Genomic DNA, 24,256 nt, shown 5'->3' on the forward strand with positions numbered 1-24,256 from the left:
ATGGTCATTATCTAACTCACACTTGAGGGTAAAGTTTCAGAATCGCTATGGGCACAATAAAGTTTCACTTCTATTTTGTGGCATGTATCGGTGCTACAACAAACTCTTTGTCATAGGATATTCTGAAGCAAGGCACTTACCTTTCGTACAATGCTGTCTTCTACATTGGATTTCTTATTGCTGCCTTGTTTACCCATAAGAGTAATCTCTAACTGACAAAATGGCTTGGGTAAGATGTCACACTGCGTGAAGAATTTACGCCACTCTACAATATAGGCTTTCAATAAAGCAGTATCATCTTGGTGGCTCAGCACTCTCTGAAACAAAAGATGGGCCTAAAGGTAAATATATATATGGAGCATTTCTAACGCCTACTACCAATTTAGCTATGGAAACTTTTTTTTAGGAGAAATGTAACTCTCTCCCATACATAATGCAGAGAACTCTGATATTACAAACACAAACTTGCAAGACAGCTATAGGATCACAGCATTTGCCATGGAGTGATGCCCATTCTGTAGGACACAAAGGAGTTATGTCCAAGTCCCCTATTCTCTTCACAGAGCTACACTTTTCAGCATGGTTTAACAATCAACCCCTTTCCCAGGGAACACTGGGAATAAATAGGTCTATGAGGGGAATAGAGGTCTCCTAACAGCTCAGGACCCTTAACCAACTACAGTTCCAAGGATTCTCTGGGGAGACGCTAGGACTGTTTAAAGTGGTATGATACTATTTTAAATGGATAGCGAGGATGGGGCTTTACTCTGAATTAAGCACAGTTAGGATGGTAGCTTTAAAAGGTTTTACTATAATGTGTTTTAACATATGGACTTTGAAAATGGTCTTGAAACTTCAGCTGGCCCAAAATAGGGCATTAAGACTTTAACCGGCAAACATGATGACATTACACTTTGCCATCTGAACTAGCTCCCAGGAGGTCCCAGGACCAATTTGAATGACCGATGTCACCCTTTGAAGCACTAAACAGCTTGAGGCTAGGTTAGCTGCAGGTTCATCTTCTCCAACATATAACTGGACAGATTTTAAGATATTCTGAGGCCCTTCTCTTGGTGCCCCCACAAAATGATGGGCAGAAGATTGGCTATAGGATAGAGATAGGATAGGTAGTGATGGCACTCCGATGCCCTCCCCAGAGGGGCTAGCCAGATGCCTATGCTGTCTTTTCAAAATTAGGTAAAGACTTTTTTATTTTCCCACTCTTTTCAATCTTAAAATTTTTGTGGCTTTTTAGATCTTTTGTACTAATGTCATTCTCAATTGTTGCTTTGCTACGTTTTTATTCTTTTTTTAAATAATAATTTGTATTGTTTTTATAATTTGTTTTTAAAGAAATAACAATACCTCAAAAGCAACATCAAAATTTAATCAATAGAACAATCATCAGGCAATATACAGAACAGTATGGGAAGGAAGAATTTTAAAAGAAAGTAATGACAAAAAATATTTTTCTTCCAGGAAGTTGGGAGACACAAGCTTTGCCGAAATAACATCAAGAGAAGAGAGCAAGAAGTGTTTAAACTAGCCAAATCCATTTGTATGCAGACAACGGAACTTGACCATCCTCATCCTCATTCATACACACCACAAAATCATACCATACTGAAATAAATTTCTCCTTTTTACTCTGACCTCTGGCAACTCTCATTTTATGTTAATTTTTTCAAAAAGGCCATTCCCCAAACTAGTTAATAATTCAAAGTTTCACCTAAAAGATCTTTCCAAAAACAGTGCATCTTGCAGCCTGTAGTAAGTGACTGATTAGTTCTTTACTATGAAATTCCACATCCAGGTACAACAGGACCAATTGTGGAGACATTTTAATATGTTGATTGGTGATTCAGCTTTTCTCCTGGAATATTGAGGACCAAAAGGTTTGCACTTTACGACAATGCCAGCATAAATGCATGTACGTACCAACTGCAGATCAGCCCCGCCCACAGTTTGGTGAAGAGTGAGAGTTGATAAGCAATAGTTCATGTGGAACTATATTTTTATTCTGTTACTAGTTTTATTCTTTTTTGTGTATCATGTCTGTGTTTTATTTTCATATCTTATTTTATATTTGATTTTTACTTGTAAACTTCCCAGAGACCCTTAGTTATTGACTAGTAAATAAATATACTGTAAAAATAATGTAAGAATATTCTAAATGACTTCCACAGAAATTATATACTACATTGTTTAAAAGACTCAAGTACAGGCAACATTATTTACATATAAGGGCACGTTAGTTTGAATTCCAATTCTGAAATTTTTACTCAACACAAATATGAGATTTAACATTATAGCAACAGTCTTTCTACTGATCTATTCCATCATCATCACAGTCAACAGACCAGAAACAGAATCATAGAATCAAAGAGTTGGGAGGGGCCTATAAGGCCATCAAGTCCAACCCTCTGCTCAATGTAGGAATTCAAATTAAAGCGTACATTAAGCCAAATTAAATAAGACATCCAGTATACCAAAATCCTAAATATGGAAATACAAAAAAATGACATCATAACAGCAGTTCAGTATATACAACTGTTTTTTGAAACTTAATACCCAAAAATTAACTTTTAAGCTGCCTTAAAACACAACAGCAAAAAGGATTTTGACCTCTGCATTGTTTTCTATAACATGAGATTGCTCTGGTGCTACATTTTGCCTCCAGTCAATTTTTCAGGACTATGCTTAGATTTATAAAGTGAAAGAGGCAAGTGCATAAAGACCCATAGGCTTACCCAGATGACTCCACAACATTATTCATTTATCTTGGTTGCCCTTATTATTATTAGGAAGTTTCCAAGTACTGCTGTAAAATGCTTATAGGGCAATATCAACACTTATAGTGAGATTGAGTGGTTACTGGGAACCTATACTGGAAAGAAGAACACCATGCTAGTAATTGTTAAAGCTAACTGATATTGCACAAGATGCTTAGGTATGCTGGGCATTCTCCTTTCTTGGAGATTTTCAAGAAGTAATTAAACAGGTATCTCTTAGAGATGCTTTACACGTAAGCATAGAATACAATACAGACCCAGAATGCGGTTTCATGATACTCTCAGCTTTTTTTTAAAAAATGGCCAGCTTCTAGTTCTTATATTCGCAAAGGTATACTGGAAGGTATATGAATGATGCCTGGTGAAACATCAGCAGCCACTGCAAGTCACTGGGGAGGGCTTCTGGGATTTACCTAATTCCTTATCCCTTCCCATGAACAGCAGATTTAGAATACAGTAAAAATAATACTTATCTGCAGATGTAATACTAATACAGAGAGGGATTACCTTGCCTAAAACTACTTCAGTTTATTGCAAAAGGCTAGATTGTAACTGAGGATTTCCTTAGCTCTGTAATTTACAGAGCAATCCAAATCACAGGAAGTAGGAGGGAGGAGGGGTGGTGGCAAAGGAGCCAGCAGGAAGCTCTGTGGCATCCACTCCGCGTTCAGGAGCTGCTGGCCAGCTACACGCTGGCTCCCTCAAATACCCCTACTGGGGAGTAAGTACTCTCCATTGATACCATTGAAATTGTACCTGGATCAGGACCCAGGGCAGTGCTCTGAACACAGAGGATGACACATAAGTCCCCCCCCAGCTCTCCTCCGTCACACCCCTGAAATGCCTGTCTTTTTGGCCTTCCGCCAGCTCTCCATCTGCTGGGCTGGGCATCCCCAGCAGACCCCAGCTGAGCCATCAGGGTCCCAGCAGTGCCACAGCTGAGCCAGGATGAGGGACTTCTGCTGGCAGAGCCCAGCAGGAAGTCTGCCACATCCAACTTGCCCCAGCCCGGTACAAATACAAGTTGGATTGCAGCCTTAGCTACAACACTACTAGAGTAACCTATTCAGAATGGTAAAAAAAAATCTTCCAATATTATATTTAAGCTGCCTTAAAATGCCAGAGCAAAGAAGATTTTAATTTATTACCTACCCTTCACCCTATGGTCTCAGGGCAGGTTACAAAGGTTAAAATACATCATTAAAAACAATTGAAAACAACTTAAAAATCACAAAAAAGGATGGGTCCTAAAAATATACATCTCAAGTAAAGGGTAGGGTAAAGAGATGCAACTTCAGCATTTGGCAAAAACTCTACAGTGAAGTAGCCAGACACACTTCTGTAGGGAGGGAGTTCCACAACTTAGGGGCTGCGACAGAGAATGCCGCCTCCCCAGCCACCACCACCACCTAAGCGTCTGAGGATGGTGGAACTACCAAGAGGTCCTCCTCTGCTGATCTTAACATCCAAGAGGGTCTGTAGGGAAGGAGGCAGTCTTTCAGGGACCCAAGTCATTTAGGGCTTTAACCACTAGCATGAGCACCTTAAATTGGGCCTGGAAACAAACTGGCAACCAATGCAGCTGCTTTAAAACAGGGGTTATATGAGATCTAAATGGAACTCCAGACAGTGATCTGGCCATTGCATTTTGACCAGTTGAAGTTTTTAAGTCGTCTTTAAGAGGAGGCCCACATAGACTTCATTACAATAATCAAATCTGGAAGTTACAGAGTTGGATCCAGACCAAGTTAGCACTTAGGTCCTATTTGAACACTGATTTCAAATGTCAAGGGAGATTTGGATGAGGTGACCCATCATGTTTGTTCCAATTCTCAGTCCTACATGCGACTTTGGAGTGTCTAGTTTTTGAAAACAAAGTATTTACACTTTAATACAGTATCAGAAGAAAAGTATTTACTTGCTAACAAGTTGACAACTTACTGCTTGTGCTTGTTTAATAAAATCAAGGATATCTTCTTTCAAAGCCTGGTGTATTTTTGCTGGCCCTTTATCATCCCACAAACACACTCCATGCACGTCCCTAGAAAACATGTACATTCAGTCAGGTCAAAATAAATTCTGAATTTCAGCCATAGAATTTAGTGAAAAATGGACACTTGATAATAACGTGCCTAGAAAATCTACATATAGTCCTCATGCAACCCAAATGATATATCAGTAATATAGTTGCAGCCAGGGGAAGTGGGGCCACAAATTACTTTGTCCAATAGGTCATTTTATGTAAATGTCCAGACTTACTGTGTTAGTACCTGTAAATGCAATATTAATGTTTGAAGTCAATCAATTCACAGTAGAGAAAAAATCTAATACTATTCTGCATTTTATCTTTCATTTACAGGTGAAAGTCTACTCTTATAGAGTATGGCTCATACAAGTGTTAAGACAAGAGATGTTACCACTCTGGAATATAGAACTATCTGGAAGTGGAGATGCCCCCCACCCTGTCAAAATGAAATGGCTTGAATGTAGTACACATAAAGAAGGGGCTACAGCAGCCTTTCCCAACCGGTGTGCCTCCAGATGTTGTTGGACCACAACTCCCATCTTTCCTGACCATTGGCAATGCTGGCTGAGACTGATGGGAGTTGTGGTCCAACAACATCTGGAGGCACACTGGTTGGGAAAGGCTGGGCTACAGCCTAGTGCTAGATTACGTACTTTTGCAAACATCCCAAGTTCAGTGCCCGGCATCTCCAGTTGAAGGTGTTCTAGCAGTAAGTCTAAGGAAGCCCTGACTTTGAGACCCTGAAGAGCTTGTACTGGTCAGCAGTCTGTGAGCAAGATCTGCTCTCCCCAAGATGTGCTGACAACCTCACATAGCTAACTACCCTTCACCTTCTCCCTTTCAAACTTCCACCAATGTAAGGGGAAAGTTAGATGAAGACATCAGCTACCAAATAAAAGAGGAAGAACCCTCCTCTAACTAACAGAGCCAATCTGGATCCAATCTGGATTCTCTGCAAGTTGGCTGGAAACGGAGAATATTTTGTCTCTGCATTTGCTTAGGCATGTGTGTCCCTCCTCAGGCTTCAAGTAGCAGAAAGGCAAGGCAAGTGACTTTGGTAGCATGCCCCTTTAGGGAGCTGAATTGGCCAATGACCCCCAATTCAAATTATCCCACTGGTAAAACCAGCTGCCAACCACTTATTTAAGTACTAGATATATAAACCATTAATATGACTCTATATATGACAGGTCTTTATGTTTTTATATAAAATCATCAAAACTGAAGCTTTGGCAAGCCTGTGTCTACTTCACCTTCACAATCTGCCTCCAAGTGACACACACACACCCCAATATCCCTATGGAGTCACATTATGGCAATCTGTACAGGAGAGATGTTTCATATGTGTTTCACCTTTGAAAGAGCTGATGATAAAATTATCAAGACTGATTATCCTGCAGTTTTTTGACCATTCTCTGTCAAGTTTGCCACACTACTTTAACTCCATTTAGTAGAGAGTCACCTTCACCTACCCTTTCTAAGCACACATCAAGAGAGAAAAATCATTTCAGGGCAAGTCCACAGCCTTACCTAAGAGCAGTAAAGTCCTCTGGTCAGCAAGTACAGCATCTTACACACTCAAGTATGCTCACTTGCATACAAGGCATGGTACTGTCTCGACTATGAACATATGTTTGATCATGCATATGTATCACTCCCCCCACTTCCCAGGAGCTCCACAGCTCAGTAACCATTACAGCCCAGCAACCAGGCCTCTTCTACTAGTTTTTAATTGGAAAAAACCCTTAAATCAATCCATGGTAATATTCTGTAAACCCCTACTTCCAACTGATCTGTCAACAAAAACAGGATTGATGTTCTTAGCAAAAGGGTATGCATGTTCCACAATTACCTCTTGAAATCCATTTTTGTGTGTGTATGTTTTGTAAACGCAGCACTGCTAAAAGCTATTAGCTTTGCCAAATACTCTTTTCAGCATATTTTCAGCTTTGAGTAAAGCACTGATTAGAATTTAGACTTCTGTTGACAGAACAGCAATAGCCTGTGCTATATAAAAATAGTAACTGTCCAATCATTTTACCAGAGTAAATTTGAATGAGGAAACTATGAGCAAAGTACATCAATGCATAGCAATTTAAGTAAACAATAATCCCAAATAAATCACTTCATTAATATTATAATTTTCATGGCCCATTGTTAGCCATCTTGAAAACAAATAATTATCATAAATAAAAAGTCTAGCAGGTTCTTTCCTTGAACAATACTTTCAACAAGATATTATAAAACAATGCCTTAACTGTATTTTCATTATCCAAAAACTGCAAGTTATAGAAGTTATATTACTTACGAAAACAGATCAAACCACTGCTGTTTTGTGACAGATTCCTGGCGTAACAGCTTCAGAACAATAGGACGCATAAAATCCCATTTGTCTTCAAACTGAAGTGAACCTTTATTCTTCAAGAAAGAAGAAAGCAAACTTAAAATACAAGACAAATACAAGTAAATCTTGCAGCCCGATCCTATGCATGTTTATTCAGCGCCCAGCCAATTTTGCTCAATGGAACTTACTTTCAATTAAGTATGCACTGGATTCCACCATAAGTCAAATAGATCAGCCAAACAGCTACTTCTTTAAATAACTCATTGCAGGCTACCCTGTGAAGTCCAGTGATCACACAGTGCTATTTGCCATCCTTGGGGGAACACTTGGGAGGAATCACAGCATGCGTTGGCTTACCCAGCTTCAGACATCAAACAAACTGAACCAGTTACCTTTTAAAAGTTTCGCAATGAGAGAATTAGCTCCCATCTCCCTAGAATAAGTTCTCTATGATACTCCAGCAGATGGAAATCATTACATTTAAATAATAATCCAGAACTTGATTAAACAAAAAATAAACTTTTTAAGTCATCAAGGCACAAAAAGTTATACCAGTAAAAACTGATAATTGCAATTGTATTGCTTCTTCATTCTGGAGGTTTTTAAATACCATTATAACCTTAAAGCACTGGGAATCTGGACTACGTCATATAGTAAATTTTATGCTGGGAAGCAGATTGTGAAATACAAAATTCTCCAAATGCATTCAGGTGAAGTATGTGTGCTCTGCAATCCAACTGACAGTCAACAAAGGTCTGGGTCCATTTAAACACAACTCAGCACAGTGCTGTATTGCTCAGTCTAGGATATTCAGTGTCAAAATTGCTGTTTTGTTGCTTAAAGGTAAGGTAGGAAGAAAAATACACATTAATCTAAATTTTAAACGTTGTCTGCATTGATACTTTTTCACATGTTGTTGTATCAAATGACAACATCAAAGTTGAAGCAGAAACATAAGAAATCATTCTCCTTTAAACCAGATTGATGGGGGTGTGGAGGGAACATAACATTTACCCTGTGATCAGGTAAAGCCTAATATATTGGAGACTGCTACTAGACACACAGCAAACTGAGAAGGATACAAATACATGTCAGTAAACACTATATATAGATCCAAATGATACATTTGCACCAACCCAGACAGGTGCATGATGGGAGTAGACTAAGTATTCAAGTTAACTAATAATGATTGCTGTGACATGTTGCCATAAAGTCTGGATTTTCAAGCACTGAAAAAAATGGGGAAGGGCCACAGCTCAGTGGTAGAGCATCAGGTCCCAGGTTCACTCCCCAGCATCTCCAAGTAGGACTGGGAGAGACTCTTGCCTGAAACCCTGGAGAGCTGCTACCAATCAGTGTAGACCAGGAGTTCCCTAACTATGGTCTGCATGCTTCATTCAGATGGTCCATGGTGTGTCTATAAAAATATAATTAAAAATCATAAAACATCTAGCACAGCACAATAGCAAAAAAAAAATCATTATATGGTCCACCAAGACTCTCAGCAATTTTCAAGTGATCCATGGGGGGGGGGAGGGGGAGTTTGGGAACCACTTCCTATTTTCCTATGTAAATGCAACAAACTACCATGAGTCTGAGACAAAATAAACAGTGCTATGAAATACCAGCATGATTTACACTTCTCATTACAGAGAGTTAAAGAGCATAAGAGTTCTGCTGGATCAGACTGAAGGCCTATTTCCCACAATAGCAATTGTCCTCTTCTGCTGCTGTTCTCCTGAGGTTGTTATCCATTTTAGGATAAGAGTTAAGATATTTACAAATTCACTATACCTGGAAGAGGGAGGAAATGGAAATTGCAAGGTGCCCACTCTACACCATGTAACCAATAAGCACATTCTACATTCACACATTGTGCTTGCTTAAGTCTCCATTACCCATACTTTCCTTTGGTCTTTTACTGAGCACACGCTGCTTAACCAATGGCTAACATGTGGACTTTAAAAGCTAATATTCTTTATAATGAATTTTCACAAAATGTGAATGCCAAGACCCTTGTAATATAACATCCTCTACTTTGGGGGGTGCATTTAAATGAGTGAGAAAAAAGCCAAAGGTATGTTATGGGAGAGCAAAAAATGGCCACAAATGAAGAAATTTGCCAAAGAAGGGAAATTAAACTGTTCTGTCTCAGCCACTTCTCAACATTTAGCTAGTTTATAGCACTCAATGTGGAAAACTCCATGCCAAATTTCAGACAACTTGAATAAATTGCATGGATTTTGTTAACATTTTGACTATCAGTTTATCTATCAGAATTATATCCTGCCCTTCCTCCCAGTAGGAGTTCAAGGTGGCAATTAAGCATAATAGTTAAGATGGCTAGGCAAGAAAACTTTGTACCATTGTAAGCTCTATTGTGCCTGTATAACAAGCTGCCATTGCCTCATTCCACATAGCAGTAACACAAAGAGACAATAGGGAACAATTCTAGCCAGTCTTCTACTACTGTGGCAGGCCAATTTTTAGCTATTTATCTGTAGCAACTGCAGGTAGCCTATTGTGAAGTGCTGCAGCACCTCTCGGTTTAAATATCTTCTGCAAACATCCTTTTATCTCTGCCCCCTTTCCAGAAAAAGAGACACTTAGGGCAGTGGTTCTCAAACTATTTTGGTTCGCGGCACACTGTAAAACATATAAAAATTTTCTGGCACACTTTGTGTACAAAATTAAAAATATATTAATATATTTTAAACTATGAATAAAAATAAACTATAGAAAACTATTACTTACCCTATACAAATGGGTTTCTTCTCATTTTTAAAATATACTTTCATAATATTTGAGGCACACCTAGCCACCTCTTAGGGCGCACCAGTGTGCCTGGGCGCACTGTTTGAGAATCACTGCACTAGGGAGTAAGGCATATAGTTAATATCTGCATACACATACCAACTGCTGGGGTGAACAAATTCACTACAAAACTTAAGATGAAATACTACTCAGATGCTGGGTAGCTGCCAGAAGCTACTCTGATATTAAGAGCGCAATTTATCTTAAATAATGGCACACAAGATTTTAGAAGTTCTATGCTATTTATCTTACAGACCTATAACAGTGTCATATGCTGTGGTTGTCCTTGGAAGCCATGGTGTTTTTGGAATCGTATCTCCCAAGACAGGATCTTCTACATTAATTGTTAGGGTTCACATGGCTTTTTTATCACTGGATCTATTCTAGGAGCATCATGAGTCTGAAACATGAAAGATAAACCCTAAACCTGCTTGAACACAGCTACACTGCAAATAAATGGAATTCTGGTCCCACTATTATAACACATTGGCAGTTGTTTTATTGCTGCCATTCTAACACACGTGCAGAACAGGTAAGAAGAGAATCAGAGATCCAGCTATCAAGCAATCTCAGTTTAGAAATCTGCTCTTGCTCCCTTTCTTCTCCCAGACAAAAGTTAGCATTTAGGAAGCTTAGCAGGTGATGGTGGTTGGTAGGAAAGAGGCAACTGTAATCTGCAGGAACTACTAGGATTGGGAGATGGAGCAAAGAAATAACAATGGGGAAATATGGGAAAGCAAGAGTTATATGGAGGCTGGGACAAGTGATGATGGCTGCTGCAGGACTAGAGTGAGAAAAAAGAAGCCACAAAATATTTGTATACTTGTTTATTCAGAGGTACATTCCACTGATGTCAATGGGATGTACTCCTACATCAGTCTGAATACAGATTCAGACTATAACTGTGAGCCATACAAACACTGTCTGTAATAATGCATCCATGTAGGCTGGGGATCTTAACAAACTCTACAGATCCAGCACTTGGTGGCTAATCCCAAATATGTGCCTCTGCCCTAAACAAGGAAAGGAGATGGGTTTCACCACCAAATTGAGGGGGGAGGGGAAGGCCAGTGGTGGGGAAAAAAGCAAAGCAGGGAACAAGGGAGGCAAAGGCAGGGAGAAAATGGACTGAGGCAAAAGGGAGGCTTCTTGCCTTGACAGGGGCAGAGTGACGTGCCTGGGCATAACTGTCCCTCTTGTATACTTATGGCTTCAGAACAGGAAGGAGAGGCTGATCTGCACCTGCAAGGTTGGCTAAGTGTCTTCTGCAATTAGGCTGTAGGAAAGGTGACTAAATTAGAAACAGCAGCCAATGGTTATTTAATTCACTTCTTCTATCTCCCAGCCTGGTTAGAGCAAAAGAACTAACTAGTCTGACCTGGCTCCTGAAACTAAGCCAAGAACCTATTCCCATTCACTACAGATTGAGGAGGAAAAATGGCTCTAGAGAGGGAGTGAGAAGTGTCCCCTAGTCTGGGACCACGCCAAGTCTTTCTTTGAAAGAGCCTGCCTCTGAGTGGATAGAATGAGAGAGCACCCAACTGTTTAACCACTGGATGGGAATAACAATGTATTTACCTAGTTTTATGGCTCATCCTATTCCAAAGTCACATGGTAACATTTACAGATAACTGGGCAGCAGTTCAGAGATTGGGGTTTATTAGCCAGATAATCTAAACAAGAATGCTATGGAGCACAGATGGCCACCTTCTATACTGTCTGGGGCAATTCTGTTCTTTAAACATTAGTCAGAGCCAGAATCATCTGATCCTATCACACGTGGTCAGCCTCTATTATAAAGTTGGTATCACCCAGCACATACACTCAGATGAGATGCCTACGTCATCACTGGAAGTACTGTTAAACATGTGTTTTCTGAAAGATCCCCTGGTGGAGTAGCTTAGCAGTAGCCCTTCACTTACCAAAATTACTTATTTATTTGATTTAGATCCCGCCCTTTCTCCCAGTAGGAACCCAGGGCAGCAAACAAAAGCACTAAAAACACTTTAAAACTTCATAAAAACAAACTTCAAAATATATTAAAACACAACAACCATTAAAAACATATTAAAACAAAACATCTTTAAAAGCATTTTTTTAAAAAGCATTAAAAACATTTAAAAAAGAAGGTTCAAAAATATATTAAAAAGCAATTCCAACAGAGATGCAGACTGGGATAAGGTCTCAACTTAAAAGGCTTGATGAAAAAGGAAGGTCTTCAGAAGGTGACAAAGAGATAACAGAGATGGTGCCTGTCTAATATTTAAAGGGAGGAAATTCCAAAGAGTAGGTGCCACTAAAGGTCCATTTCCTATGTTGTGCGGAATGAAGATCCTGATAAGATCTGGAGAAGGCCCTCACCTGTACAGCGCAGTGATTGACTGGGTATATAAGGGAGAAGATGGTCTTTCAGGTATCCTGGTCCCAAGCTGTATAGGCTTTTGTACACCAAAACTAGAACCTTGAACTTAGCCCAGTAGCTAATAGGCACCCAGTGCAATTCTTTCAGTAGCAGAGCAACATGTTGGCAATAACCTGCTCCAGTGAGCTGTTTCGCAGCTTCCAGACCAACCTCAAGGGCAGCACCACATAGAGCGCATTACAATAATCCAATCTGGAGGTTACCAGCTCATGGACAATGGTCAGGCTATCCCCATCCAGAAACGGCCATAGTTGTCTTACCATCCAAAGCTGGTAAAAGGCACCTAGCCACTGAGGTCGCCTGGGCCTCTAGCAACAGATTACGAACCTGCTCTTTCAGAGGGAGTACGACCCCATCCAAAGCAGGCAACTGACCAATTATATGAACTCGGGAAGCACCAACCCACAGCACCTCCACCTTGCTAGGATTCTGACTCTGTTTATTGGCCCTGAACCAGCCCATCACAGAGTCCAGGCACCAGTCCAGGGCTTGCACTGCCTCTCCTGATTCAGATGTTACAGAGAAATAGGGCTGGGTATCATCAGCGTACTGCTGACATCTTGCCCCAAATCTCCCGATGACCGCTCCAAAGGACTTCATATAGATGTTAAAAAGCAAGGGGAACAAGATGGTACCTGTGGCACCCCACAGCACAACTGCCAGGGGGCTGAATACAATCGCCCAATGCTATACTCTGAAAACGACCATGGAGATAGGATGGGAACCACTGTAAAACAGTGCCTCCAATACCCGTCTCACCAAGTCAGCCCTGGAAACCATGGTCAATGGTATCAAAAGCCACCAAGAGATTAAGTAAGAATAACAGGGTTGCACTCCCCCTTGTCCTTCTCCCAAAAAAGGTCATCCATCAGGGTGACCAAGGCTGATTCAGTCCCATAACCAGGCCTGAACCCAGACTGGAATGGGTCAAGATAATCTGTTTCATCCAAGCGTACTTGCAATTGCCGTGCTGCAACCCTCTCAATCACCTTCCCAAAGAAGGGGGTATTTGCAACCAGGCTGTAGTTGTTGCAAACCAATGGGGCCAGGGTGGGTTTCTTCAGGAGCGGTCGAATCAACGCCTCTTTCAAGGTGGCTGGAACCAATCCCTCCCGCAACGATGCATTGGATACCCTGGATCCACTCAGTCAAGCTTTAATAAGCCAAGAAGGGCAAGGGTCGAGAGGACACGTTGCTGGCCGTATCGTCGCAAGCATCTTGTCCATTTTATCAGGCCACATCAACTGAAACTGTTCCCAAGAAGTTGCAGCAGACGTGTGAACGATGTAAATGATATAGCACTACTGTAAGATCAATAAGAAATATATACAAAGTCTTATTCCTTCTTTTTTGACAAGTGAAACTAGCAGCATTTTTAAAAAATGATTATCTTGACTAAGAATTATGACAGAGTCATCAAGTGGCCAGGTAAAGAAACTTCAGGAGACAGGTAAGGCCCAAAGACCTAGAAAAAGGAATTTGACAGATGGATAACAGCTATCAAGCACTCCTGCCATTCCAATTTGGTATCACCAGATCACTAATAAATATATTTCTTGGAAGACTCCTGAGGTGTCTCTTTCCAAAACCAACCTCATATTTTACTTCATAATCCCAGTCCTATATTAGGATCAAAAGTATAAATATTTCAACCTGCTTGATCTAAGGTTTGCTTAATTTTAAGGTTGGAAATGTTTTCAGGGTATAATTTCAAGAAGAAAACAGTGTACTTCCACATGGGCACTATTTTGTATCCCCTCGTGTTAGTTATACATGCCTACAATTTAACACCACAAGGGCAAAACATAAATCCCTTTTACAATTTTAATTAATGGAAAAAGCAGTGTAAATTGAAAAAGTCCATTCTGATTATATATAAAACTCTCAAGTATCTGAATTCTCCACAGGATAAATGGCATTTATTTATGCAAATATTATGAATATCTTGATCAGGTCAAACATGTTGTACAGGAAAAAGGCACAGATCAGCTTTCACAACAATATGCTTTGTCTTTAAAATTAAGAATTACAGTAATTTTAAAAAGTTTCATTAGCTTAAACAGAAGTAGAAAATGAAGTATGTTGTCCTCCCTCAATCTATCATTTGACAGCAACACGGTCAGTTACAGTTTCAATGGCTTCAATTTACCCATTTTGCAGGTAGGTAGTACTAGTACTCAACTGCAAAGAAACAATAGCAAAGTATTTTATTTTGCTATGTATGTTTATTTTGCTATAGCAAAATAGTTTTATGTGTGATGTTACAGTTGTGTTTTATTTTTATCTAATTTTTAAGAAATTTGATGAAATGTTGTTGGATTTTTATTGCTTTTATGTAAACTGCCTAGAGAATTTAATTATCTTAAGCAGTTTAAATATCTTATAAATAAATAAAATATACCCATTTGTCTACATTCTCTTACCACTTGCCGTTTGGCTTAAAAGCAAGTTCAGTAGATATCAATTTTCATTATTCACACACCCACATGAATAGGATTGTGTTTGCCTTATATGTAACATACAGCACTTGCTTTATGAATAAGGAAGACTAGAAAGAGGATAATGGAAAAACCTAGTGCCAACCCAATTAATATACAATACCTGACCACAGTGAATTAAATGATGATTTGTTACAATACCTATCAGGAATGCAAAACATTTCAAATTTCTATATTTCAGTTTCAGATTTTGGGAACCAACATCAAATTTAAGAGGTCAGCCATGCAGAAGACGGGGAGAGGGGGCAGAAATCTGCAATGGATTATTTCTCCAGTTCTATCCTCAATTAATGCTAAAAATAATAATAATAAATTTAATTTCTTCGTCGCCTATCTGGCCGATGGCCACTCTAGGTGACTTACAAATTTGTTAGAATACAATTGATAAAATATAATAATACAATATAAAAACAATACATCTGCAGCAACAATATTAAAACTGGGCAGGAGGCATTACAGTTATAACAATTAACCCTCCCCGGATACCCCGAAGGCCTGCTGAAAGAGCCAGGTCTTTAAGGCTTTCCGAAACACATTTAGGGAAGAGGCGTGCCGGAGATCTTGTGGGAGGGAGTTCCAAAGAGTGGGGGCCGCCACTGAGAATGCCCTCTCTCTAGTACCCGCCAATCCGGCTGTTTTTGTTGGCGGGATTGAGAGAAGGCCCTGTGTGGCCGATCTTGTCGGGCGGCATAATTGGTGGCGTTGAAGGCGCTCCGTGAGATAAACTGGACCAAAACCGTGTAGGGATTTAAAGGTCAATACCAACACCTTGAATTGGGCTCGGAAAACAACTGGTAGCCAGTGTAGGTCGAACAACGCTGGTGTGATGTGATCTCGGCGGCGACTATTCGTAAGTAGTCGAGCCGCCGCATTTTGTATCAGTTGTAATTTCCGGACCGTTTTCAAGGGTAACCCCACGTAGAGCGCATTACAGTAGTCCAAACGAGAGGTGACCAGGGCGTGTACCACTAGTGGGAGCTGGTGAACAGGAAGGTAGGGTTGCAGCCTTCGTATGAGGTGTAGTTGGTACCAGGCTGCCCGGCTCACTGCCGAAATCTGAGCCTCCATGGACAGCCTGGAATCAAGCACAACCCCAAGGCTGAGGACCTGGTCCTTTAGGGGTAGACTCACCCCGTTGAACTTCAGGTCAATGTCGCCCAACCTTCTCTTGTCCCCCACAAGTAGTACCTTGGTCTTATCAGGGTTCAACTTCAGCTTGTTCCTTCCCATCCATCCACTACAACAACAATAATTTATTTCAGTCATTGACCAGATACATAGAATACAAAAAATAAAATCCAATAAAATGCAATACAATTTAGAAATAGTACATCCAATCAAGATTTTACAAGCATTTGACCTGTACCTTCCTACAAGAAATAGAAGCCGCAATATATTTGGCGACTTTATATGTAACTTGTGGAGAGTAATCTCCCAATAAATAATCAGCATAAAAGGATTCTGGTCTACCTGGGAAGGAAATTAAAATAGGGGAAATTAGCTGTTGCCTTAGATCACGATAAAAAGGGCATCTCAATAGAACATGCACATTGGTTTCAGTTTCACCTTCGCCACAAGGGCAAATTCTATCACTGTATGGGACTTTATTAAACTTGCCCTCTAAAAGGGCAGAGGGGAGAGTATTCGTCCTCACCAGAGTAAAAGCCCTTCGATACTTAGGGAGTGTCAAATCCGTTAGATAGGGCATGGGAGAAAAACATCTAGGATTGTACCTATGTTTTCTTACAAGCATCAAATGGTGTTGGAAATCTATGTCTTTGATGCGTTGCCGGATGACCACTCGGGCTGTGTCAAGGCCCATTTTTAGAATTATCGGGACAGAGAAGCCCAAATTAGCTATTTTATCTAAAATCTGCTTTTCCCATATTGAATTAAAATCATCGACTAAAATAAAAGGGGAAAGACCTTTTGGCTCAAAAATCAGTTTTAACCACGCATTTATTTTAAAGGGCCCAAATGCGTGATTCAACAGATTGCAATCCCGTTTCTAGTCTCAAAATAAAACTAGGTATACAGGTAGAAACAGCTAAAACAGCTCTCATAAAAGTGTTTTGAATAGATTCCAGAGCCGAAAATTTCTCAGAGATGAAAATTTGAGAACCGTATAGCAATTGGGGAATAATTTTAGCCATAAATATTTTAACAACTGATGGGAAGGATTGGACACCTCTCTGATAGAAAAAGGTCATTAATGCCTTCATAGATCTTTTTGCATTTAAAGCGGCTACACCAGTCTGCAGCCGAAAGGATCCCGAGGCTTGAAAAGTTATGCCTAGATATTTATAATTATTTACCTGCTCAACTGCCTGGCCATTAATACGCCAGAGATGTTTTGTTTTCTTTTTGGAGAAGACTATAACTTTCGTTTTTGCATGATTTATGGTTAAAAATTCTGAAGAACAGAAAGATGTTAATGCGGCTAGTAAACGCTTTAAGCCGATGGGAGTCCTAGACATTAAAGCTATGTCGTCCGCGTATAATAATAGAAAGCGCGGAGTTCCAGCTAACCTTGGAGGGTGCGACACAATAGGAGCTAGCTTGGATACAACATCGTTAATGTAAATATCAAATAACAGGGGCGCTAAAGGGCAACCCTGTTTTACACCTTTAAAGGTGTAAATAGGGTTTGAAAGATGTCCCTTGTTGGAACATCTAACTTGCATCCATCCACTCACGGATTCCAGGCACTAGGACAAGGTCTCCACAGCCAACTCTGGTGAAGATTTAAACGAGAGATAGAGCTGAGTGTCATCCGCATATTGATGACACTGCAGCCCAAATCTCCTGATGATTGCCCCCAGCGGCTTCATATAGATGTTAAATAGCATGGGAGAGAGGACAGAGCCCTGTGGCACACCACAATTGAGAGGCCAAGGGTCTGATACCTCCTCCCCCAACACTACCTGTTGGTACCTGTCGGAGAGAAAGGAATGGAACCACTGTAATACAGTGCCTCCAATTCCCAATCCCTCCAGGCGAAGCAGAAGGATACTGTGGTCGACAGTATCAAAAGCCGCTGAGAGATCGAGGAGGACAAGAAAGGTGGATTCTCCCCTATCTAATGCCCTCCTCAAATCATCTACCAGAGCGACCAAGGCTATACTGCTACACTGCTATACACCAAGGCTACACTGCTATACACCAGGAGTGGCCAACACAGTGCACTCCAGATGTTGTTGAGTCTACTACAATTGCAGACCACTGGCCATGCTTGCTGGGGCTGATGAGAGTTCATAACATTGGGAGGGCCCCACATTGGCTTTGTTGTTATGTGCCTTCAAGTTGATTTCGACTTATGGCAACCCTATGAATCAGCGACCTCCAACAGCATCTGTTATAAACCACACTGTTCAGATCTTGTAAGTTCAAGTCTGTGGCTTCCTTTAGCTGCATGCACACAAGCTGCTACTGTATGCCTTAAGCGTATACTCTTTCCCCAAATACTCATTCCCACCACCAACTTTTCTTATTTCCTTTTGACTGTTTTACTCCTTTTAAAAAAATTTCTTTTTCTCAACCACTAAGATCCTCATCTCAATTACCACAATACTCAGTGCCCATTTCTCTTTCATGCTCTCAAACATACAAACGTTCACCCCACTTCCCATCCTTCTGACGCCCTGAATTATACCTAAGTACATTCTGCAGCTACCCCATCCCCCATTTCTAGGTTAATTAATGCAAGATATGAAAGTATCCAATATATGAAGTGTAAGAGTGCATTAAAGTGTGTATTATTTCATCATCCTTTTCCGTGCATATTTCTAAAAGAAGCAGGGACTAATTCACATTAGTACTAACTAGTGTGAAAAGCAAAAGCAAACCAGATCTTGCAGTACACATGGGAGTACAATGAGAGGATGATTTTACAAAGATAGCAACAGGAAAGCAGACGTAGTCCTAAAGACAGGCATCTCAAGAAGGCAGTCTGATTAAGGGCAACAAACAGAGAAAGGGGAACAAATCTGATTTGTGTGTCAAACTCCACTGGGAAGTTGTCCTGCACAAGGCCCAGAGAAAATCCTTGGTGGGAGTCAGGATGCGGGCAGGGGAAGAGAATGCATTCGGGACCTCTGTATTGGGAGTAAGGGGATAATCCACCTCCCTCTCATTTTCCGCAAACACAGTTCCTTCCCCTGACTCCACTCAGCAAGGCACAGGGGCTGTAATCGAGACAAGCCTTGAAGAAGGAACATAATCTTCTCCTCACCATACAAAACATGTGTGTGTGTCCTCACGCACAAACAAAAGACAATGTGTTTTATTCTAGCCTTTTAAAAAACCAAGATATGGCATGAAACAGCCTTGAGTCTGTTACACTTTCAATCATCTTAACCCTACAGTCCCCACTTCCAGTCTTTAGGTTTGTATAACTCTCTTTCTGCATCCACCTCATTTTATCATGTAACCCTACCTCATGTATCAGACAGAAAGTCTCACAGATGTGAAGGCAGAAGCCAAAACGTTTTGCTACAAGAATATCCCTTCCTTTGCTAAGCCCCTGTAATAAGCAAACCAATTTTAGTGGTTAACTGCATCCTTCCAAGATCCAAAGCAAACTTGCCTGAAGTGCTGTTTGATGCTTTAAAAAACGTCTCTCTTTATAGTACACACAACCACCAACCCTTCCATTCCTTCCTCCTGCCGTACCCCGCTTCTCCCTCCTCATTTCCCTCCCTGTTCTACTCCTCCTTATCAGCCAGGCACCTCCTCTCCACATATCATCCCACCCCCAAGCCTGGAGATCTCCTTAGGCAGGCGGGCAGCCAGGCCAGGCCAGGCCAGGCGAGGATTGCCTCTCTCACCTTTAACAGATTAGACGTCGCCATGTTCCCCCCCAACACACACAAACGGGCACACGGCGGGGCCTTCTCAAGGCGGCGACAGCTGCCTCCCCTTTTCGGGTCTGGTCTTCGGGCTGGGGCCACTCTCGCTTTACATGGTCTCGGCCGCCCTGAGCGGGACGGAAGCGTGAGGAGAGGCTCGACTCGATGTTCTCCAGGTTGTCCGACACTCAGCCGGCCGGTGGCTGTTTCTCCCTCCCTCTCTTCCTGCCTGCCTGCCTGCCCGCCTCGGCTGCTGCTCTCAGCGCCTCAAGGCGGAACCAACCCAGAGAAGGGGAGACTCTGGGCTTTGGTGGCAGCGGCCCGGCTCAGCGCGAGGGGCTGGGCGAGCCCACATGATGCGGCGCTGACGAGCCGGATTGCCCGCCGCGGAAAGGGAAGAGTGGGGCGGCTTCAGCCCACAGTGACCTCTGCCGGGCGGAGGCCGCGTTTCTCCCCTTCACCTTCACCTCAGAGTGAGCCTCGAAAACTCCGCCCAGCGATGTTCCTCGTGGTCGGACGAGCCTTTCTATACCAGTCTGTGACATCTAAGCTACCGACTTAAACTGGTGTAATTGTAGAGCTTGGAAAAGTTACTTTTTTGAACTACAACTCCCATCAGCCCAGTCCAGTGACCATGTTGGCTGGGGCTGATGGGAGTTGTAGTTCAAAAAAGTAACTTTTCCAAGCTCTGTGTAATTGTCATAGTCCCTCTTCTCAGGGAATCTTGGGAGCTGTAGTAGTGGGAGGAGGCTTGATGATCCCGTCTAAAAGAATTATAATCTCTCTCTCTCTCTCTCTCTCTCTGTCACACACACACACACACACAGAGAGAGAGAGCAACAATTCTCAGGATTCCCTGAGGAGGGGGAAGCCATGACAGCTGAACGGGCATAAAATCAATGCAAGATATTTCCCTGCACAATGATTTTGTGGGTTTATTCCTTTTGCTTCTCTGGTTTCAGTCAACATATGATAAGCAGTTGTGTGAATATGTTCTTTTTATTTATTTAGTACATTGCATATCCAACCTTCTGTCATGGATATCAAGGCAGTGTACATGGTCTCCCATCCAGGCACCACTGACCAGACCCAGACCTGTTTAGCTTTTAGCAAGATGGCTGCATCAGGTGCCTGCTTAGACTGTGCTCTGGAGTAGAGCATCAGGCTGCTCAAGTGGAGTTCGTTGGTACATAAGAAGAGCCTGCTGGATCAGGCCAATGGCCCATCTAGTCCAGAGCCCTGTTGTCACAGTGGCCAACCATGGCAAACCCACAACCATGACCTGAGTGCAAAAAGCAATCTGCCCTCCTGCGGTGTCCAGCAACTGATATTTGGAAGCATACTGCCTCCACCTATGGCTAGTAGCCATTGATAGCCTTTCCCTCAATGAATTTATCTTATCCTCTTTTAAATCCATCCAAATTGGCAGAGCATTTTTTAAGGAATCATTACGGAGTGCCCATTTTTTTACATTCATATGGCTTGAACGCAAAAGCCCCTCTACCAGGTACAAGCCCTGACATTTGGATTGAGGCAAAAGTGATTCAATTTTTTTTGGGGGGGGTGCAGTGGAAACGGAGTGAATACAGCTCCCTACATCCTTGCAAATACATTTGCACAAGTTACTAGCCTAGCAAAAATCATAGTCTGCCCACCTACCAGTCAATACATGAATTAAAACGCAAATGAAAATTAAAAACTGTTGCTAATGATTTATGCCCTGCTGTAGCAGAATTCTTATGAAAGAAGGAAAGTACAGAGAACCAGACAGTACAGTGTAGAGGGAGAGAGGTTTTGTTAAGTTTTTCAGAAAGACTGGTTGTTGGTAAGTACCCCAAGAATTATTGTGTAATGTGCCCCTATGTTCTACTGTTTCTCTTTAATTTCATACCTCCAGTTAGTGTTTCAGCAGCTTCCAAACTGAATATGTATTCTTGGTTCACTAATTAAAATTTATGTGTCCACTGGGTGTCCAAAAGCTAGGACTGGGTATCAATTTGAACACCCAACCATTACATAACAAATGCCTTGCAAGTTGCTGGCTATCATAGAATCATAGTAGAGTTGGAAGGGGCCTATAAGGCCATCAAGTCCAACCCCCTGCTCAATGCAGGAATCCAAATCAAAGCATTCCTGACAGATGGCTGTCCAGCTGCCTCATTAATGCCTCCAATTGATTCCATTGTCATATGGCTCTAACAGTTAGGAAGTTTTTCCTGATGTCCAGTCGAAATCTGGCTTCCTGCAACTTGAGCCCATTATTCCGTGTCCTGCACTCTGGGATCACTCCGTATCACTGCCTCTTATGGGAATAAATTCTATAGTTGCACTATGTGCTGTGTGAAGAAGTACTTTATTTTGTCTGTACTGAAACTTCTGGCATTCAGCTTAATTGGAAGTCCTCGAGTTTTAGTGCTATATGAGAGAGAAAAGGTTTTCTCTATCCACTTTCTTCATGCCATGCATAATTTTATACACTTCTATCATGTACCCCTCTTACTAAGAAAAAAACAACCCCAATGCTGCAACCTTTCCTCATGGGGAGTTGTTTCATCCCCTTGATCATTTTGGTTACCCTTTTCTGAACCTTTTCCAGCTCTAGCATATCCTTTTTGAGGAGAGGCAAGCAGAAGTGTACACAGTATACCAAATGCAGCTGCAGCATAGATTTATATAATGACATTACAATATCGGCAGTTTTATTTTCAATACCTTTCCTAAAGTTCCCTAGCATGGAATTTGCCATGGGTGTTATCCCTGCACATTGAAACATACTGTATTAAGGATTGCCTGATCCCTTATATCCTGGCCTGATCACTGAGATCTTTTGGAGAATCTTGGTTGGTGGTGCCCAATGGCTCAGTAGCATGGATCATAACTACTAGAAGCAGTGTATTCAGTGGTGTGGAACTCCCTCCCAACTGAAATTAGGCAGGCACCCTCCTTGCTGAACTTCAGGTACGTGACTACAACTTTCTTGTTCCAACAAGCATTTTAGTGTTTGGTTTTTTGTTAAATGTTTGTTTTGTTTTCTGTATGGTTTATTTTTATGTATCTCACTCAGAAATGCTAATCATTTAGTACTATATAAATATCTTAAATAAGCAAATAACAACAGACTGAACTTAAGGCATGCTGTATGCAAAACCTATACTCTTCCCCTAAGTATGATCCTATTGATGAGTTCCTCTGTCTAATTATGGTTCACAAGGAATACTCTTAGAAAACTACAGAGGTATAATTGCAACACTTTCTGCCTGTAGATAGATAGCAGAGTTGCCCTCTAGACTGGCTTCTATTCCCTCTGGTTTGACCAGTTTTTCCTGCTAGCCTCTGTGCTTTTGCCAGGTCCATTAAGTAGTATGACTGAGACAGAGCAGGACGAAAATAACATTTCCTAGAAGTAAGGCTTCAGACTTAGTCTTCTTACTTCCTATGGCAACCCTCTACTGCTCCTGTAGACAGTGGTTGCACTGACCATGCTTTCTTGTCTGTTATCTCTGCAGACTTTTCCATAATACAGGTATCTATGTATGCCAGTTATCTATTGCACTAGAAATTTCTGGAAAATATTTGCATACCAAGATGATGGCCAAATAAGGTTGAGCAAAGGGAGAATATATGCTGTATCTATAAGAATTTTAATGCAAATTTAAAAGTTCCCAGTTTTGGTTAAGGATACGGTTGTCTGTATTTGATTAGTAAAGTGTTTTGTCATCATTTTCATCGTTGTTAGAAGACTTCCTCCTGCATAATATGCTGCTCACTAGGTCTCACAAGAGGAATATACGGCTGTTTGTTGGTCCTGATCCTTTTATGGGCTTATTCACAAGGGTGATTTATTATTATTATTATTAGATTTATACACCAGCCTTCCTCCCAGTAGCAGCCCTTCTATTTGGAATTATGTTTTTACCTATTATGTGGTTCATTTTCACCATTGGCAACAGAGAAAACTATCTAAAAGATAATCTTATCCCTTATATATCCCGTTGATCACTGTGCTCTGCTGGTGAGGGCCTCCTGCAGATGTCATCTCATCGGGAGGTCCATTCCACACAACATAGGAAGCAGACCTTTAGTGTTGTAGCAACAATCCTTTGGAATTCACTCCCCTTAAATATTACACAGGAGCCATCTCTGTAGACCTTTCTCTTTCAACAAGCCTTTTATGTGGATACCTTATCCCAGTCTGCATCTGTACTGTAATTGTTCTTAAGATTTTTTTAATTGTTTTTAGTGTTTATTGCTTGTTGTCTGCCACCCTGGGCTCTTCCTGGGAAGAAGGGCAGGATATAAATGTAATAAATATTTTCTGTCTAAGCCATCAGTAGAATAATTATTATATAGATCACTGAAAATATTTTGTTCAAAACAGTGTTTCTTCCATGTACTTTTAAAGATTCAGAAATATGCTAACATTTATTACATTTTTTCATCACTGCAGGAATATCAAAAGTATTCAGAGATGGAGCAGCTGTCTTCTGTTTGCTTACCATGAATTTATTACAAC

At 41.1% G+C, this 24,256-nt stretch overlaps 1 protein-coding gene across 4 annotated transcripts in view; it reads right to left on the reverse strand.

Annotated features, from left to right (window-relative positions):
- Window positions 1-20,161, reverse strand: part of CUL5 (cullin 5) — a 57,983-nt gene extending 37,822 nt beyond the window's left edge. The window contains exons 1-4 of one of the 4 annotated variants that reach the window (XM_061628663.1): window positions 19,723-20,161; window positions 7,127-7,236; window positions 4,734-4,833; window positions 141-317 (exon numbers count right to left, since the gene is read on the reverse strand). In XM_061628663.1, coding sequence (XP_061484647.1) covers window positions 141-317; window positions 4,734-4,833; window positions 7,127-7,236; window positions 19,723-19,746 — 411 coding nt within the window. In that variant the 5' untranslated portion in view covers window positions 19,747-20,161. Of the gene's footprint in view, window positions 1-140; window positions 318-1,729; window positions 1,874-2,750; window positions 2,888-4,733; window positions 4,834-7,126; window positions 7,237-19,722 lie in introns of those variants that run through there. The other 3 variants (XM_061628666.1, XM_061628664.1, XM_061628667.1) reach the window with 3 other exon arrangements.
- Window positions 20,162-24,256: the final 4,095 nt, after the last annotated feature.

This window comes from Rhineura floridana, chromosome 5 (genome assembly GCF_030035675.1).
Source record: "Rhineura floridana isolate rRhiFlo1 chromosome 5, rRhiFlo1.hap2, whole genome shotgun sequence".
Classification (NCBI taxonomy): domain Eukaryota; kingdom Metazoa; phylum Chordata; class Lepidosauria; order Squamata; family Rhineuridae; genus Rhineura; species Rhineura floridana.